The sequence below is a fragment of the Colletes gigas genome, unplaced genomic scaffold (assembly GCF_013123115.1).
Source record: "Colletes gigas isolate AHSC1104 unplaced genomic scaffold, ASM1312311v1 Colletes_gigas_Sc00012, whole genome shotgun sequence".
Lineage (NCBI taxonomy): Eukaryota > Metazoa > Arthropoda > Insecta > Hymenoptera > Colletidae > Colletes > Colletes gigas.
In genome coordinates, this window is record NW_025106641.1 from 7,084,608 (window position 1) to 7,102,130 (window position 17,523).

General features: G+C 42.0%; 4 protein-coding genes across 5 annotated transcripts; 1 reads left to right on the forward strand and 3 right to left on the reverse strand.

Moving 5' to 3' along the window:
• Positions 1-7,795: 7,795 nt before the first annotated feature.
• Positions 7,796-9,739, forward strand: LOC122399268 (beclin-1-like protein). 2 transcript variants are annotated; one of them, XM_043399826.1, is made up of 4 exons: positions 7,796-7,995; positions 8,282-8,442; positions 8,505-9,406; positions 9,483-9,739. In XM_043399826.1, exons 1-4 carry the CDS (start codon positions 7,884-7,886, stop codon positions 9,598-9,600), a joined length of 1,293 nt encoding a protein of 430 aa, XP_043255761.1. In that variant the 5' UTR covers positions 7,796-7,883; the 3' UTR covers positions 9,601-9,739. The 2 variants fall into 2 exon arrangements, with proteins under 2 accessions (XP_043255761.1, XP_043255762.1); XM_043399827.1 differs by having other exon boundaries at positions 7,861-7,999.
• On the reverse strand, positions 9,625-11,164 carry LOC122399269 (uridine diphosphate glucose pyrophosphatase NUDT14-like). The gene is made up of 3 exons (XM_043399828.1): positions 10,663-11,164; positions 10,093-10,166; positions 9,625-9,929 (listed from the first exon to the last, which is right to left on the reverse strand). The coding sequence occupies exons 1-3, from the start codon at positions 11,103-11,105 to the stop codon at positions 9,772-9,774; spliced, it is 675 nt and encodes a 224-aa protein (XP_043255763.1). The 5' UTR covers positions 11,106-11,164; the 3' UTR covers positions 9,625-9,771.
• Positions 11,165-11,385: 221 nt separating this feature from the next.
• On the reverse strand, positions 11,386-14,382 carry LOC122398947. Its single transcript, XM_043399216.1, has one exon. It carries the CDS (start codon positions 14,380-14,382, stop codon positions 11,386-11,388), a length of 2,997 nt encoding a protein of 998 aa, XP_043255151.1.
• Positions 14,383-14,623: 241 nt separating this feature from the next.
• LOC122398948 lies at positions 14,624-15,382 on the reverse strand. Its single transcript, XM_043399217.1, has one exon. The coding sequence runs from the start codon at positions 15,380-15,382 to the stop codon at positions 14,624-14,626; it is 759 nt and encodes a 252-aa protein (XP_043255152.1).
• Positions 15,383-17,523: the final 2,141 nt, after the last annotated feature.

Here is a 17,523-nt window from a genome sequence, read left to right on the forward strand (position 1 = left end):
AAAAAATCGCACGATTAATCAAGATCGCAACGCTAATTTATAACATGAAAATTACAAACACGGTTGACATCCATTATTATATATATAAAAGAGTAAAAAAGCAACGCGAATCGTGATTGTTCGCAACACTACTCTGAAAAGCAAACGCGAAAAATAGTATTTCGCAACTCTACGAGCAATCACGTTTATCCATAATTCACAACGCTATTTTTAAGCAAACATTCGGTACCTAAGTTTGCAAAAAACCAATCGCGTATCGTGTCAAGGCGCAACACTACCCTGAAAAGGAAACGCGAAAAACAGTGATTCGCAACTCTAAAAGCAAACGCGATTATTGGATATTCGCAACTCTATGTATATCATAACCGCGAGTTATGGGGAGGGATGGCTGGCATGTATGGTGCAATCATGTACCATCAGGTACATGCATACGTGAGCGAGTCAGAAAAATAAACTAACTACAACTACAGACGAGTTAAGTGACAAAGTAGTAACAGGAATGACTTTCCATTCTCATCCGAGGATGAAGATGAAAAGCCATTAGTTGCAGCCCACTCTTGAGACAGTTTGTCAGGGCCTCTTCGGCTCATTGAGAGCCTTTTCTTTCTTCGGCGGTCCTGCCGATGCCTGAAACTTAAGAAAGACCGGGCTCGAGATTTTGTGCAATACGTAGTCTTCCAACAATATACGAATTGTTGCAAGAGCATACGTGGTGAATCTCGAGGGGGCGAACGTTTCGAAAGGGACCTAATCACGACCGCGAGCGCGAGAGAACGACTTTAACAGTCGCGCGATTCGAGGAGTCGAAAATAAAGCCGAAACAAACAGCACAAGTGCACCGTTTGAATCAGCAAGATTTCTACTCTCGAAATCGTAACTACAGGAACAGAACTGCCACGCGAAAACGCGCCTACCCGAATTACTAATGTGGACAGTCCTGCCCTGACCCTACCTACTTAGATTAAGCACACACACCAGAGAATAGGTTACCTACCTACCTAACCCTATATTTAAAAAATTGCAAAACTCAATCATTCAAACAAACACTCCACGGTTCTCATTCTGAATGTCCGGGCGCGGCCTAAACTAGAGAGGACTCCCCGGGGTTCCTCCGACACCCGGACATAACACTTCATTCACACTCTAATTGTGGACTTACTAGTTTCTGAGACTGACAAAGGCTAGTGATCTTTGCGTTCTTATATTATATAGATAAACGTTTGTATAGAACGTTTCAATATATGGAATATAGTCTTTAATAAAATCTATTGTATAGATGTATCATTCAAGATTGAAAAATATTAAGATTCAAATCCATTAAGATCAACAGTATTCAAATAAATGATAAATTGAAATTTGATGTTATTATTGATAAAAATCTAATGTAATAAAATTTTGTATGTAAATTGCAATCATAAAACATCTGAAACGACGCACTTCCACAACCTAACCACACACACACATGTGGACAGTACGTCGCGCACGATTCATTAGCCAATGTCAGTCGTCAATATGTCGTTGAATTGTTATAAATAAATTCATCGTGCCCCGTTGCCTTCGCTCATGCAAATAGCACCTGGGCATGTGCATGAACTTAGGCAACGAACACGGAAAAATTAGTCTGAAAATCCTGACTAGAAAAACTGGTTAATAGCTAAACGGTATTTCGTATCTAATTGTTAGTTAAAATGACTCGACTTGTTATATGTACTATATCAATAATAAAATACGATAATATTGAAAAATACTACTATTCAATAAAACTATTATAATTGAAATTGAATTATTTAAAATGAAAGACTCTACTTAAGATTTCATGATAAAAGAATTTACTTTAAAAATTGAAATGAATTCATTAAATTGTCAATCAAAATATTCAATTATCCTTGATCGATTTTGTCGTCAAAGTAAACTTTTTAAAAGATGAAACTAGTATAAAATGCATGTTACTTTGACTCAAAAATCGACCTGTCGCGAAATGCCTTCTTGCACGTTAAATCGCATGATAAATATAATGTTTTCACATTATATTAATTCATTTTCTATTCAATCATACAACTCGTATAAAGTTAAGAAAAATATTTCATATATTCTATAAAGATTGTATATTTGTAAAAATTTTATAATAATTATAATGTGTACTATTCATTTGTAACATTAAGAAACGCGAGTGCAAGAAGACCCTAAAACCTGCTCTAAAAAATATAACAGTTGATGTTAATATTCACTTAACTCGTCAAAAATAGCAAGTATACAACTGGTCACCCGTGTTGATTCGGATCTTACATCCTACAACATGGTTGGGGACCAGAGGAAACAAAAGAGCATGCGACTTACCAGTGATGACTTCAAGTCCTCGAAATCATCCATCAGTCATCCATCAGTCAGCATGGTCCTGCTGGTTAAATTCAGGTCCAGAGACTGTAACAAAAATGCAAGAAAACAATTAGAATCGATTGTTAAAATTATAGATTTTTAATTAACAAATTTCAAAGTATAAATTTATACTTACGTTGTTCGCTTGTGGTCCACCGCCCGATACCCCCCCGGGTACTGCTACTGGTTCCCAGGATCATGCTCAGAAACTGTAAGAAAACTGTAAGAAAACAATTAGAATCTATTGTCAAAACTGTAGAGATTTTTAATTAAAAATTTCAAAGTATAAATTTATACTTACATTGTTTGCTCGTGGAGCATCGCCCAATAGTCCTCTTCGGTGATGCACTGACTCTAATTCCGGTAACGAGGAGTTTAAATTTCAAATTGAAAAAATAATTAATTTGATTGGAAAATATTAAATTAGATTACCGCGACCGAAGATTGAAATCGGCGAACAAATGATTCTATTATCGCGATTCAGAAAACAAGGAGAGCCACGATGCTCTGGAAGTAATTTAATATTGCGTAGAAAACACTGCTTCTATTCTCGCGTTTGCCTAACATCGCGAACGACAACGTGCCCGGGGTCACTTTGCCCCGAGAAACAAACTTGTTGCTACGTACAATCACTGAATCTACCGGCCGCATTGCGCGCGGCCAACAAATTTCCTGGAAAGAAAAGAGCTGAAAAGAAAGGGACAGGAGACAAGAAACACAACAAGCACACCTGTGCTTTGCCTATCGATTTCCTTTTTTCTTCTTACAAGAGTTCGTCAACAGAAATACTACTTTAGTTAGCACTGCTGTATACATAGTTTGAAATATAATTAAACAGTAATTGATAATAATGAAGAAATATTGAAAGGTTAGAAACACGTATGTACCTCGTTGGTCGCGAAACGCCGACACGTCTTGGCAGGTTCCAACAAGTCTTATTATTTCTTAATTTCGAGTTCCAATAAGAGACTGTAACAGAAACGAAATAACGATGCATTAAAGTACGCAAACGATTATTACAATTAAGTAATGATTAAATCGAAACCGTATTGCAAGAGATCGTAAGTAGTAATACGCGAATAGTAATAGTGGAAGGATAAACATGTTAGAAATACGCACCTCGGTCGCGAAACGCCGATACGCCTTGACACGTCTTGCTATGTTTATTTTCAAAGTATGAATGATGGCCGTCCGCTGTGCTCGGCAACGCTCGCGAATTAGGCGGCGGGATGGGGGAAGCTCCGATGTCTCGCGAAGCTTGTTTACGAACCCGAGGGACATCTCGGATAGAAACCGCGGATAGACAGATTTTTAGTAAATTATTTACAACTTTAACTAGACAAGCAACGCGAATAATTCGTACTTCGCAACGCTAATAGCAAACCGGTATCAAATCTTATTCGCAACACTATTCTGAAAGCGAACGCGAAAATATTCATCGTTCGCTACCTTGAAAACAAACGCTATCATTTGTAAAAAAGTTGAAATGGTTTCTACCGTATTTGAAAACTTGATGGCAAATTTAAATCAAACAATTTTTTTTAAGCGCACTCGGAACAAAATACAAAGGATATGTACTTACATTTTTCGCACGTGAGCATCGCCAAATACTCTTTTTCGTATAGATACAGGTTTCCTGTCGAAACGTGTTCACAAACTCTCAAAGCATTATGGCGTCGCGTCTCTAGCGTGACCGTAGTTTGACGGCAGTTAAGAGTCTCATGTGGTTGAATTGTAATTACGAGCTGCCACAGAAATAAAACACAAATTTGTTAACAGACACTTATTAATATTGGATAAATGCATCGATGGATAATGACGAAAAGAAGAGAACCGGTTGAAAATGAAAAATACGGTTGACCGTAGTTGAGCGTCCCGTGTTTAAATTGTAATTACGGGCTCTTACAGAAATAAAACACAAATTTGTTAATATGCACTTATTAATATTGTATAATTGCATCGATGGAGAATGACGAAGAGAATAGAAATGGTAAAAAATAGAAAATACGTACCTAATTAGACGCGAAGCTGTCAACGCACTTCTCACACCACTTTCCAGACGAAGAATGACGAACAGGATCGGGCACGTCTCTCGCGCGAGGAGTGGGGAGTGGGGTGAGGGAGTCACGTAGTCCGTCTCGACTCTTGATGTGTATCTTCGAAATAAAAGTTAAACCTTATATTTCGGAGAACTGAAAATAAATAAAATTAAGACATGAAGTAAATAAAATTAATATAAAAAGATATCAAACAAACAATTAATTAATGATTTATAATCTTTATACTACTGTGACGTCACAATGGGAAGCTGTCATTGGCTCATCTAATATCGATCTGTTATTGGTTGCATATATAACTAGATCAATTAAAATATTTTAATTCTAACCATATAATGGGTAAGTATTAACTTTCAATCTAAATTTCAATGAGTTTTTCATATAAAAGTTTCTTTTGTTTCTACTAAATTTTCTAAAGATATTTATTTTAATTCTCACTAGATATCCAACCTTCTTTGACGCGGTGTCGATAACATTGAACTTGACGCAGTTTAGTAAGAAGTCTTCTACAGGCATAAACGAAGTGTGAAGTAGACGCCGAACGCGATATTTTTTCGTAACACAGGAATTAAGGGCACAGACAATGCATAGTATAGACGCATAAAACAACAGTGTTAGTGTCACGCAGATCAGGAATTCATGAGCCCATCTCCAAGGTGAAGTCGAGAGGCCGGCGTCCGAGAATGTAAACACAACCTGACCGAGCTTTTAAAAGATAAGAAACGTATCGCATCATTATCCTTGGCTTAGGAATGCTAACAATGGTAAGAATAAAATTATTTTTAAAGAATATTATAGAATACACTAGGAATAGGTACAGACGAGTAACAGACAGGAACAGTATTCAGTGGGAGTCCTATGACGCAAAAGAAAAACATCGTGAAAAATTAATATATTTGTATATTTTATACATATTATTTGTCCATTGTTGTTGCATTCACACAATTTATATGAAAAGCATTTATTAAAATTTCAATTAAAAATGAATATATTTACATACTAATTAGTATATATTTCGATAAAATAAGTTCCCTATGTATATCGATATTTCATCTTTAAGAGACACTATTGTATCTATCGAATAATCGAAAGTCGGATGCTGCTCATTGTGACGTCACAGGAGTATAAAGATTATAAATCAATTAATTAATTGTTTGTTTCATATCATTTTATATTAATTTTATTTACATCATGTCTTAATTTTATTTATTTTCAGTTCTTCGAGATATAAGGTTTAACCTTTATTTCGAAAATACACATCAAGAGTCGAGACGGACTACGTGACTCCCTCACCCCACTCCCCACTCCTCGCGCGAGATCGTGTCCGATCCTGTTCGTCATTCTTCGTCTGGAAAGTGGTGTGGGAAGTGCGTTGACAGCTTCGCGTCTATTTAGGTACGTATTTTTTATTTTTGACCATTTCTATTCTCTTCGTCATTCTCCATCGATGCAATTATACAATATTAATAAGTGCATATTAACGAATTTGTGTTTTATTTCTCTAAGAGCCCGTAATTACAATTTAAACACGGGACGCTCAACTACGGTCAAACGTATTTTTCATTTTTAACCGGTTCTCTTCTTTTCGTCATTATCCATCGATGCATTTATCCAATATTAATAAGTGTCTGTTAACAAATTTGTGTTTTATTTCTGTGGCAGCTCGTAATTACAATTCAACCACATGAGACTCTCAACTGCCGTCAAACTACGGTCACGCCATAATGCTTTGAGAGTTTGTGAACACGTTTCGACAGGAAACCTGTATCTATACGAAAAAGAGTATTTGGCGATGCCCACGTGCGAATAATGTAAGTATTCTTCGTATTTTGTTCCGAGTGCGCTTAAAAAAAATTGTTTGATCTAAATTTGCCATCAAGTTTTCAAATACGGTAGAAACCTTTCGTAAAAACATTTACTCTTTCTTTCTAAAGGATCCTGACATCTCATCATCGTACTTGTGGATCCAGAGAAACTCGACGATGATCTCGCTGCTGACCTTGATGCTGACTTCGTTTCTAACGTCGCTGATGACTTCGCTGATGACTCCTACTAGGCAACATCGTCGCCCTGGTGCTTGAATTCTACAGTTGGTGAGTCGCATGCTATTTTGTTTCCTCTGGTCCCCAACCATGTTGTAGGATGAAATATCCGAATCAACACGGGCGACCAGTTGTATACTTAGTATTTTTGGCGAATATAGTGATCGCGGGTATTTTTTGTACCCAAGCGTAGGAACATATACATATATGCCTACATAGGTCGGAAAGTAAAAAATGTCTGGGCACTCGAGATAATGCGAGTTCGAATTTCAGCTGTGTTGAGAGCAATAAGGATAGACTCACATCCGCCGCCTTTCTCGAATCCTCGAAGCTATACTTTTTCAATCCCTCCCATAGTTAACTCACATGTATTTACGCACACACTATAGCTGTCTGCCCATCAATACTAATTCAGTGCATAGTTTCTCAACTGACCGTCATCCATGAAAAGAGACCGCTAAAATCACCTCCGAATTTTTAGATCGGTATGGCAGTCAGATTAGGTCGCGAAAGTCCATAAGGTGAAAGGTTTACTCGTATACCTCGTCTGTGATATAGGTTTTTAAGTGGAATTAATTATAAATAAGTATACTTGTGTACTTCGTATATGTGATTATTCTCGATATTTGATTTTGATTCTAAATGTTAGGAGCGCAGGTGTCGTATTCCAACATGCATCGATAACGTTCATAGTAACTCGAAAATGCAACGTGTATTTTATACTTCGTGTATATGTGTTCAGATGGCATAACCGTCTTGTTCTTTATAGTGAAAAATTATGGGGAAATACTGTAAAAGTTGGCAAGTCTGATTTAACATAACTAAGAAATCATACATTCTGTTCATACATATTAAATTTACCTTACTATATTTTTCATCTAATTAAAAATTATGAATTTATTTCTAAAGATACAACATCGAATACGGAAACTGATGAAATAAGACTACTAGTGACTCTTCAAAATAAATAAATCATACATACAGCCCAGCTTTTAACTTATCATTGACCACTAATAAATTCTACTGTATTTGCATGTATTCAAAGAATAGGCATTTGTCATCATAACCCTGCTGCAATCACGTGATTTTATTTGAATCCAATGAAGTGTTACAAATTATTATAATATTCATATTTGTCTAACAAAGTAAAATTTATGCTGTATACATTGTAATTTATTTATTTCATTTTGGAACTCAAACTGCTCTTTCTAATAGATTGATTTTTAATTATTTGTAAAGAACATATAAATCAGACAACAACAATGGGCACGTAAACGCCTTCTCGCGGTATATAATGAAAACATTATCAGCTGACACTGTCTTCCAAGCGTCAAATGCGTATTTATAAATAACGTGGCGTACGAGTGCATAACGAGTTGAAGTTACTTTTGAGTAACGAAACGTTAGAATGGTAGATATGAAAACTAACGTGAGTTTCGCATGTCAGCGATGTCTACAACCTCTGCGATTAGATCCGAGTTTCTATCATCTCGGAGAACATACGATAGCAGAACTTTCACGTAGGTAATTTCTATTTCAAACTCTATGATTTTGTAAGAATTTTTAATTCTTTTTTTCACCATTCTCTCAGACCTGCAATAACATCTGTCGTTCTCGATGTACGTCATTGTCGCATACGTCAGATATATTTTATAGTTATGATAATTTTAATTTTTAATAAATTATACGCCAAGAACCAACATATTTATATTTAAAATACTACAATTTATTAATACAATAATTTTTATTACGAAATTATTGTAGTCTTTCTACCAACAACAGTATAAATAAATATTATTATAATAGTTCCCATTCAACAACAAGTGACTGGAGACATTGAACCCCACAGTGGAAGTATAGAAAATTTAGTTCCGCCATTTAGATTGACAGAATCCGCAAATGGAAATAATGGATTTATGTTAGTTGGGGATGCTGGAGAAACAGAGACCCTCAGTCATCATTTAAAGGTACCTAGGGTCTTGTTTGACCCATGGCAACAAACATTAATATAATGTTTACTTATTGCCAGGTACGAGCAACATTGTTTGATATTCTTAGTAGTAGTAGCTCTGCTGACCACCCTTTGTGCGATGAGTGCACGGATAGCCTGTTGTTGTTGGTGGATCAACAGTTAAGAATGAACGAAGCAGAGTGGTCAGATTACAATGAATACTTAAAAAAGTTAGAAATAGAGCAGCAACAACAGGGTCATGAAGATGAAGAGATGGAATCTCTTACCAAAGAACTACAGGATGTCAAGTCTGAGGAAGAGAGAATGATAAGTGAATTAGAAGCATTGAGGAAGGAAGAAATTGCAACTAGGAATGCGATAGCGCAACAAGAAAAGGAAAGGGAACGATTACAAAGAGAGGAAGAAAGGTATTGGAAGGAATATTCAAAACATAAGAGAGATCTCATATTAGCAGAAGATGAATATCGTAGTCTGGAGTGTCAATTAGCCTATGCAGCTTCTCAGCTAGAAAGATTGAAGAAAACAAATGTTTTCAATGCTACATTTCATATCTGGCACTCAGGACATTTTGGAACTATAAATTCCTTCCGTTTAGGCAGATTGCCAAGCGTGCCTGTTGATTGGAGCGAAATAAATGCTGCTTGGGGTCAGACTACCTTACTATTAACAGCACTAGCTCGAAAAATGAATCTCACGTTCAAACGTTTTCGTTTAGTGCCATTCGGTAATCACAGTTACGTCGAAGCTCTAGACCAACACCGGGAACTTCCGCTATACGGAAGCGGAGGATTTAAATTTTTATGGGATACAAAATTTGATGCAGGAATGGTAGCTTTTCTCGACTGTTTGCAACAGTTTAAGGAACAGGTGGAAAAAGGGGACAGTGGATTCTGCCTCCCGTACAGAATGGATCGCGGTAAAATAGAAGATTCCGCAACAGGCAACTCTTATTCTATCAAGTAAAGTTATTCGCCTAAATATCAATTTCATATGTCCTGTTTTTACGACTATTCAAACTTATTATTTTTATATTAGAATTCAATTTAATTCGGAAGAACAGTGGACCAAGGCACTGAAGTTCCTCCTGACTAATTTGAAATGGGGTCTTGCTTGGGTCAGTTCCCAGTTCACAAAAGACGAGGCTGAGCATTAATTCAACATCAGTTTATCTGAATTCATCCAGTCTTATTATACATCTCTTTCACGTTCACTTATGTACATACACGTTATTTGTAAATAAACTCAGTTAGAGGATAATCCTTTTATTTAGACTCTGATCAGTAATACGTATTTTGAACAGTTTTCAAAGGGATTGGAGTATGTGTTAAGAACAATGTTCGGGTTTGTTAGCTAGAAACCAGGTCACACCATATAGTAAACACGGGGGACTTTGTACTTCTTTAGACTCAATATATTCTCTTACTTCTGGGATGCTTAGTTCCACCACTTCGATCAGTTCTCCTTCAGATGCAGCTCCTCCTCCTTTAATTTGATGAATTGCTCAAACTTAAGGACAAGGAATGTGGGATTTTCTTCGAAATATTTTATTAAATACTATAAACTCGATGTGCCATTAATTTGATTATTTATATAAAACAACACTACAATAAAATTGTACAGAATAAAACTATATAATTAAGCTTACCAGGGTGTGTGTGCATCTCATCCGTAACTTCCACATAATAGAGTGAATTCTTGAAGCTTGCAGTAGAGACATAACTGTAATGGACATGAATTTAAATTGAAAATTGCATCTAAATCCCTTACTCCATTCCTGATAATCCATTTTATTATATGTTGATTTATAATAATACTTTTTGTCTATTTAGTAAGGGACAATATCATTTTATGACTCAATTTCTAATTTTTATTCAACCAGTAATAAATAAAAACTCGTTTATCTTCCATTCGATATTCGATATTTTTATCGAAATAAGAATTTTACCTATCTATGATCAGTGGCGGATACAAGGAGGGAGCTACACGGGTTTGAATAATCGCCAAAAAATTCTATTATCTCAATTTTAATTCAAGCGATTTTTCTATTTCGATTTGTAATTTCTAGGAGTGGGAATCTCAAATTGTTTTGCGATATTTTGTTATCTCCCCGGCTCTTCTCGATCTGTTACTGCTCCGAAAGCAAACGATATGTATACCTATAATTACGTAAGAAGCTCGTAGTTTTTTAGCAAAACAAATAATGTTATTGACGTACCTAAAAGTAGTTATATATTTAAAGGCCTCGGCAGGTGCATCGTAACCGCATTCTTCCCTAAGTTCGTCCCTCGCGATTTCGACATGTGGCTTGTCTTTGTCGATAATACCGGCGCATAGTTCCAAGGTTACACCTAATGTCGGTGGATATCGTTCAAGGTCGACCGACCCACGTTTCTCCGGAAGAAACGTGTAGAAGAAAGCAGGACGGAATTGTTTGACGAGCACTAGCTTCTTCCTAGTCGTGTTGAAGACGATTATACTCACGCCGTCGTGTGCCCTTACTACGTCCCAGTCTCGTTCTTTGCCATCGTGTTGGTAATGTATACGAACGGGTCTGATCCACGGTGAATCCGACGGGCATTCCGCGATACGCATTTGCCTCACATCGAGCATCTTCTGTCGTATACTTTCATTTTGCTTCTCTTGTGCCTTGACATCCATTACTCGCGTGCAACGAAAACTTGTTTGATCGACTCGGTTTCAACTGTTTAACTCCAGTCGATAACGTGTCGAGAGTCATGCGCAACGGCCGCCTGAAGATGCCGCACTTTGCGCCAAAGCCAACGCGCAAACTCGATCATTAGAAAATGCGTGTCGCTTCGACGTAAATCATTGCGCTACGTATAAGATAAAATTCAAACTTTCTAATTGTTTTACTATCTGAACCGTTCGCGTATCTCTAGTTCCCCTCTTTCTCGTCATCTTCGACGCAGTTTTCTTTTCACGCCGAAGCCTTTGATTTGCCTCCCTCCTCTTTCTTCGCAGTTTCCGGTTTCAACTTTCTCTCCCTCTTGGCTTTCCTGTCTTTCTTCCTCGTACTCTCCGTCTTCACGGCGTCCAGAATCTCCTGCTGACGAACCTGCGTATCGACGTGAATCACGTCGGGCTTCTTGCGGTACCTGGTGACCGCCGCAGGTGGAGAGAATTCGATTTCCATGTCGGACGCCGTGGAGCTGGACGCGACCGAGGCGTCGTCTTTGTTCTTCACGATTTTGAACTGCAGCGGCTTTATGGGCTCGGACAACCGCGGTTCGGCCGTCGTCTCTTGTCTGATCGGGTACATCGTCACGTAATAAGTCCCGTCTTTTCTGTGGACGTGCAGAGTCGGTGGGCTCTCCGCGCCTTGGTCCTCGTCCTCCATCGTGGACTGCACTCTTTGCATGGACTCCGACGTTCTTCTGCCCCGTCTTCTCGATCCGCTCCTCTGGATCGTCGTCGGTTTCCCGCGTTCGCCGGCGCCTCGTGCTCGTTCTATCGTCGTTTTTCCACGGCTGGTCGTCGTTTTTCCGCGTTCGATCACCGTTCTTCCGCGTCCAGTCGTCGCCTTTCCGCGCTCGAACGTCGTTCTTCCGCGTACAGTCCCAGTCTTCCCACGCTCCGCCGATTTCGTCGTCGTCATCGACGTAGTCTCGTCCAGCATAGAGTTCTCCTTCGCCTCCTGCATCAACTCGTACACGTAACGGCTAATGGCGCCCGGTTTCCAGCCGATTCGCGGCTTGAGGTGGCCCGCGATGGCCACGGTGTTCCATAACCACCCCATGTTAGCAGGCACCCTCATGCGCACGTCGATGCAGTCCCTGTGTCCGTAGTTGATACCCGGGTAATGGTCGCCAACGAAGTAGACGAATCGCATCACTCGTTTGCTGACCGCTATCGACGGCCTCGAACCGTGCTCGCGATCGCCCCCAGGTCCTGGAGCAACGTCTCTGCCTCTGCGATACTCTCCTCCCGCGCCACCTTTTTCACGCGACCTGCCTCTGCCGCCGGGCGATTTGCTGAACCTGTCGCGTCGTTTCTTCGAACCCTTGACAGACCTTCGACGGCTCGTCGTCTTCGAGGACACGAGAGTCGCGCTTAGCGTACCATTGGTAACCTCCGCCGGTCTCTTTCTCCTGGATTTGCATCTGGGCTCGCCGCAAGGGCCCATCTCGGTGTCCATTAGCGCGGCCACTACGTCGTAGTCCTTCTGCTTCTCGCTCCTGTCTTCCTTCTTGTCGTCCCGTTTCCTTTGTTTCATTGACGTGGCCGGGCCCGCCTCCGGCAGTACAGGTATGGCCTCGCGTACGATTCCCAATCGGGGTGGAAGCATGAGACCTCCCAAAGGTGCTGGCGGCACGTAAGGTAGCTGAGCGCGCTGGTCGTCGTTCGATTTGCCTCGTTGCACGTTGCACGGCGCGCTGCACGGGGCTGGCGGGGGTGCTTGAGGAGCAGGAGGATGTAGTTTCCTTTTTTCGGGTTGCTGGGGTTCCTTGGGCACGTAGTCCTTGTCGATGTCTCTGCCAAAGTACGGGCTCTCGGAGGGGTCCATCAGACCCAGTCCGGGCAGGCCCGGCACTTTTCCAATGTTATCGACAAAGTCCTGCGCCTCTTTGAAAGCCCGAATCAAACAGTCCACGCCCAAGCAGGGCTCCTTGGAGCATTTCGCGGCGCCCGTATGCCACATTTCCGTATCCTTTCCCGCGCAAACGCACGCGGGCCTGGGCCCGGTGGATGTCACGCGAGGCTTGCACGCGTCGAATATGGCTATCAGGTTCTCCTCTTTGGACTGTGATTGTTTGACGGGCACCGGACCCCCGGAACAGCTGCAGCTAGACATGCCGTTCTCTCCACCGCCCTCTAATCGTATTTCTGTGGCGTTTATCGCGCCGTACCAATTGTAATCCCCGTTGTAGTCGGTCCATTTGTATCCCGTTGGATCTATGTAAATCTGCTCGATGTCGCCACCGCCTCTGAGCCTCGACGCGTTAGAGCACGGCGGTTCCCCGTTCGAGTCGTTCACGCAATAAGTACCGACCGACGTGTCCTCGATAGGCTTACCTTTGTGCGTGGCCAATACTTGGGGATTTCTCAGTTTCATGCAGCAAGGACGGTTGCAACCGGAACGGCATTCCATGGGATGCGTCGATCGATCAGTCGGCAGACAGCAGCAAGTGGGTTCATCTGGATAAGCTCTGTAAACTAATTCTCGGAACTTAGGATCGTTGAGCTTCTCGGCCGTGGTCAGTCGTTTGAAAGCAGGATCGTTCATCGGAATACGCGGCGGTGACGCTGGCCGTTTCAGCGACGGTTCGACAGCCGCCGTTTCGTCGTTCGAGACCTTTATACTAGGCGTGAGATAAGGGCAGAGAAACTTTTGAAGCGGCGAGTCCTCGAGCATAAAAGACTTTCCGGTCAGACAGAAACTTTTGACGATCGAGCTACCGAAACAGGATAATCTCAAAGAGACGGATACGCTACCGGTCGTGGTGCCAGCGGAATCGGTTAGATCAAAGGTGTCTCTTACTATGCACGGTACGGCTAATCCGTTGATTCGATTTCGCGAGGAGGACACTTGATCGCACATGCAGGCAGGCAGGGAAATCTTCGCTGTGCCTAGAACAGCTTCGGGAGAATGTGCTCGATGCACGTTTACGTACAACGGTGTAGATTTCAGGGCTTTGATCAAACTACTCGGCGTCTTGGCGAATATACACGATTTACTGAATTTACGGTCGTCCGAATTTCCCGTCAGTTCACCATTCTCCGTGTGACTGTTTTCGCTGTTTTTGGGAACGCTCAATTCATACTCTGGCAGGTCGGTGAATCTTACGGAGACGATCAGATCCTCGACGTTCGTATCCGAAGTTCTCTCGGGCTCCAGATTCACCTGATCGATAAATATCTCGAGCATGAAGAGCTGCTCCTCCTTCGGCGACGAAATTTTCTTTTTCAACGCCATTTTCTTATTCTGTTCACAACGCGGGAATTTAGAAAAGAATGGCGAACACGCGAGGGCTTCTAGGGATACGTTCGGCTGGGACACGCCATTAATTTTGTGGTCGTTTTACGACCAATGTAATTTTAACCTAACCGCGCCAACGCCTCGAATCGATGAATTTTTGTATCTGATATGTCGGGTGTAGTTACCATGGTCACGACAGTGACAAGTAACGACGAATGGTCTCTGTAACGGGTGGTCTTCACTTTTTACCCTTTCGTTTGCCACCTTTGCCCTTCTTTCTGCCCTTTCGTCCTCTCCCTTTGCGCGTCATTTCCGGCTTGATCCCTTTCAACTCGTCCATCGTCGTTCTGTCTGGGAACTGGGAGATGTCGTGGGTGACACCTTCCGGAAGGTAGCTGGGCGGTACCAGTCGTCTGACACAGAACTCTCGTTCTTGGTCCTGGTTTCTGAACGTAAAGAACTTGGGGTGCAACTCGTAATGGGTCATGATGGATCTGCCAAAGCATAGCAGTCGCAGCTCCATGTCCACCGTGCCCGACGGATTCTCGCCAGGATCCACGAGATTGTAGCTACCCTTCACGACGAAAGGTTTGGGCAGGTTCTCCGCGTCGTTCTGGGCCATGGCCACTTGATCGCATAGACAGCCAGGTAGCTCTACCTCCGTCTCGGCTGTTGGATAAGTGTCACCGATTCGGAAGACACCCACCTTTATAGCCGTCGATTGCAACACGTGTACCAGTTCTTTCGGCTGCATAACGAACAAACAACTCCTGCCTATCATGAACCGCAGGGAGCAACCGTCCTCTTCGGGCGGCGGTGGAGTGTAGGAGTAAAAGTCCTGTCGCGTGATCTCGAACACGGGGAAGTTCATAAACTTCACCTTTATCGCTATTGGATATTCACCGATATCCTTGATCTTTCCTCGCGTGAGAGTCACCCTGTGGATCAGTACCTCGACCATGTAGATCTGTTCGTCGGTGCCGCCGAAACAGGACATGTCGATGTTGAACGAACCCGATGATCAGCATTGGGCACGTGGATTTGCGGAGAAGCGTGGCGCGGGACTTTTGACGCGGAGAATTTTTGAAGGTTCGGGTCGAAATGGAAATTGACAGACGGGACCTGACAGTCGAATTGCGAGTAGCGTGAATGCGTAGACGCCTTGATTTTGGGGAATACGTAAATTGCAATAGATATTGGAAAATGTTTCGAATACAAATTTTAGAATGAAAAGAAGCCTTTTTTCGAAGATAAAGAATTACGTTTTTCAGAGAAACGATTGGAGTTAGGACGGAGAGTATTTTTGCGTTTATACCAAACTATTGAGAATTTAAATTCCGTTGCGATGGCTCTCGCCGCGTCTCACTTCCGTGTCTATAGATATCCCATCATCAATCCGCGAATAAAAATCATCAACGTACAGTCACGTATATCCCATCTACTATACGCGACTTCGCGAAGTCTCTAATTCCATTGGTAGTTATTACTTAGCTCCCACAGTGGTGTATACTTAATCCTGCGGTGTGAAACAGGCTAGAACCGTTACGAAAATCTGAAGGAAAATACCCCGTCGCAAATCCGTCCCTTTGACGCCATTTGCAACGGCGATCCCGCTACTCGCGTCCACGAACTTCCGTTCGAGATACGATAATCCAGTCCAGGGTTGCTCTTTCGTTTCACGATTCTTTTCTAGGAGCCCGTAGATAATCGCCATTATGGAAACTGGGTTATTGTTCGCATCTGTGACAGATTAGTATCCATCCAGCGAGGATCAACTTCTCTTTTTTGACAAGCTCTTATTTAATCCTTCGAGTCCTGTGGTTTAAATTGCAATACTTCCTTTGTTGATGTAAACAAATGCTTCCAAAACTTTATTGCAAAAAGCTTCCCCGTCTTTGGACATTGGGGAAGCAGTTATGCAATTTTTGTCTAGACTCTATCGAATGATACATTATTGCTTAATGAACGAGTTCGTTACGTCGAGTGTCGCAACGTTCGTTGGACAAAATAGGGCCCCTGACTTATCTTGGTTTTTTTATGAATAAATAATCAGTTCTCTGATGCATACAAATTTTTATTCTTCTTTCAAACGCCCATTATCCATTATTTACTCGTAGGTGGCGTCTGGTGACAGATCATTAGTTACGAGTTAACTCGTAGGCGGCAGTCAACGCGTTAACGACGTTAAATATTATTTTAGGTGATAAATACGATACAAGAAATTATTAATATTTCGCGCTTCTTCCGCGAACGCGAAACCAGGCTTCGAGGTACACGGAAATAAAAGTGACAGAAAACGCGGCAGTTTATAGTTGTGTCTAAAACACCGTGCACCGAGCACTCGATGCAGGATCAGTTGATCACCATAACAGGTTCACGGCTGGATTTTCCAAAAAGGCAAACCAGGTAGTGACACGAGTGGGACACGTTGTAAAACAAATAGTCACCGATGGACTCCCGAATAATGTTCTGATCGACTAGCAATGCTATTGGCGAATCGTTTCTGTCGCTTTCTATATCGATATCGATACAGGAGCCTCGCAATTTCATCCTGTACCAAAACGAGGGGCCATAGGTAATAATCCTGGTTTTTTCCGCGTATTCGGACGGCTCTGCTCGGAACCTGGTCCATTCCCAGCGTCCGTGGCAGCCTGACGAAGTCTTCGTTGGTCGGTTCGACTAGAAAGCGCAAACGCTGAAACGACGACCTTGGAACGGTTCGTCCCATTCCGTGGCCGCGGTTTCGGTGGCCACCGAAAGCGACCGACAGGGCAACGTGGGCACCCGAACACCGAGGGCCGAAGTATGCGCTAATTGGTACGGTGCTGGCTCACGCACACACGCTCGAATCCCTTCGTAAAGAAAGAGACGGTGGAACGATCGCGGGTAAAGAAAGAGAGGGAGAGAGACGAAAGGATACCATGAACGCCGTGGCCTCTCTGGTTCGGTGGACGCCGACCAGGCAGAAGTAAAATTCCGGGGCCGGGCGACACGGCGGCTCGTTAAAATGCTTCTGGGGGTTTCGGGCGCGGGACGCTCCAGGTAATTGGCGATTAGCGATTAAAACGAACGCACGTCTCTTTCTCTCTTACGAGGGTATCTCTGTCGGCGCTCTCCGTCGCCCTTTCTGCCTTTCTT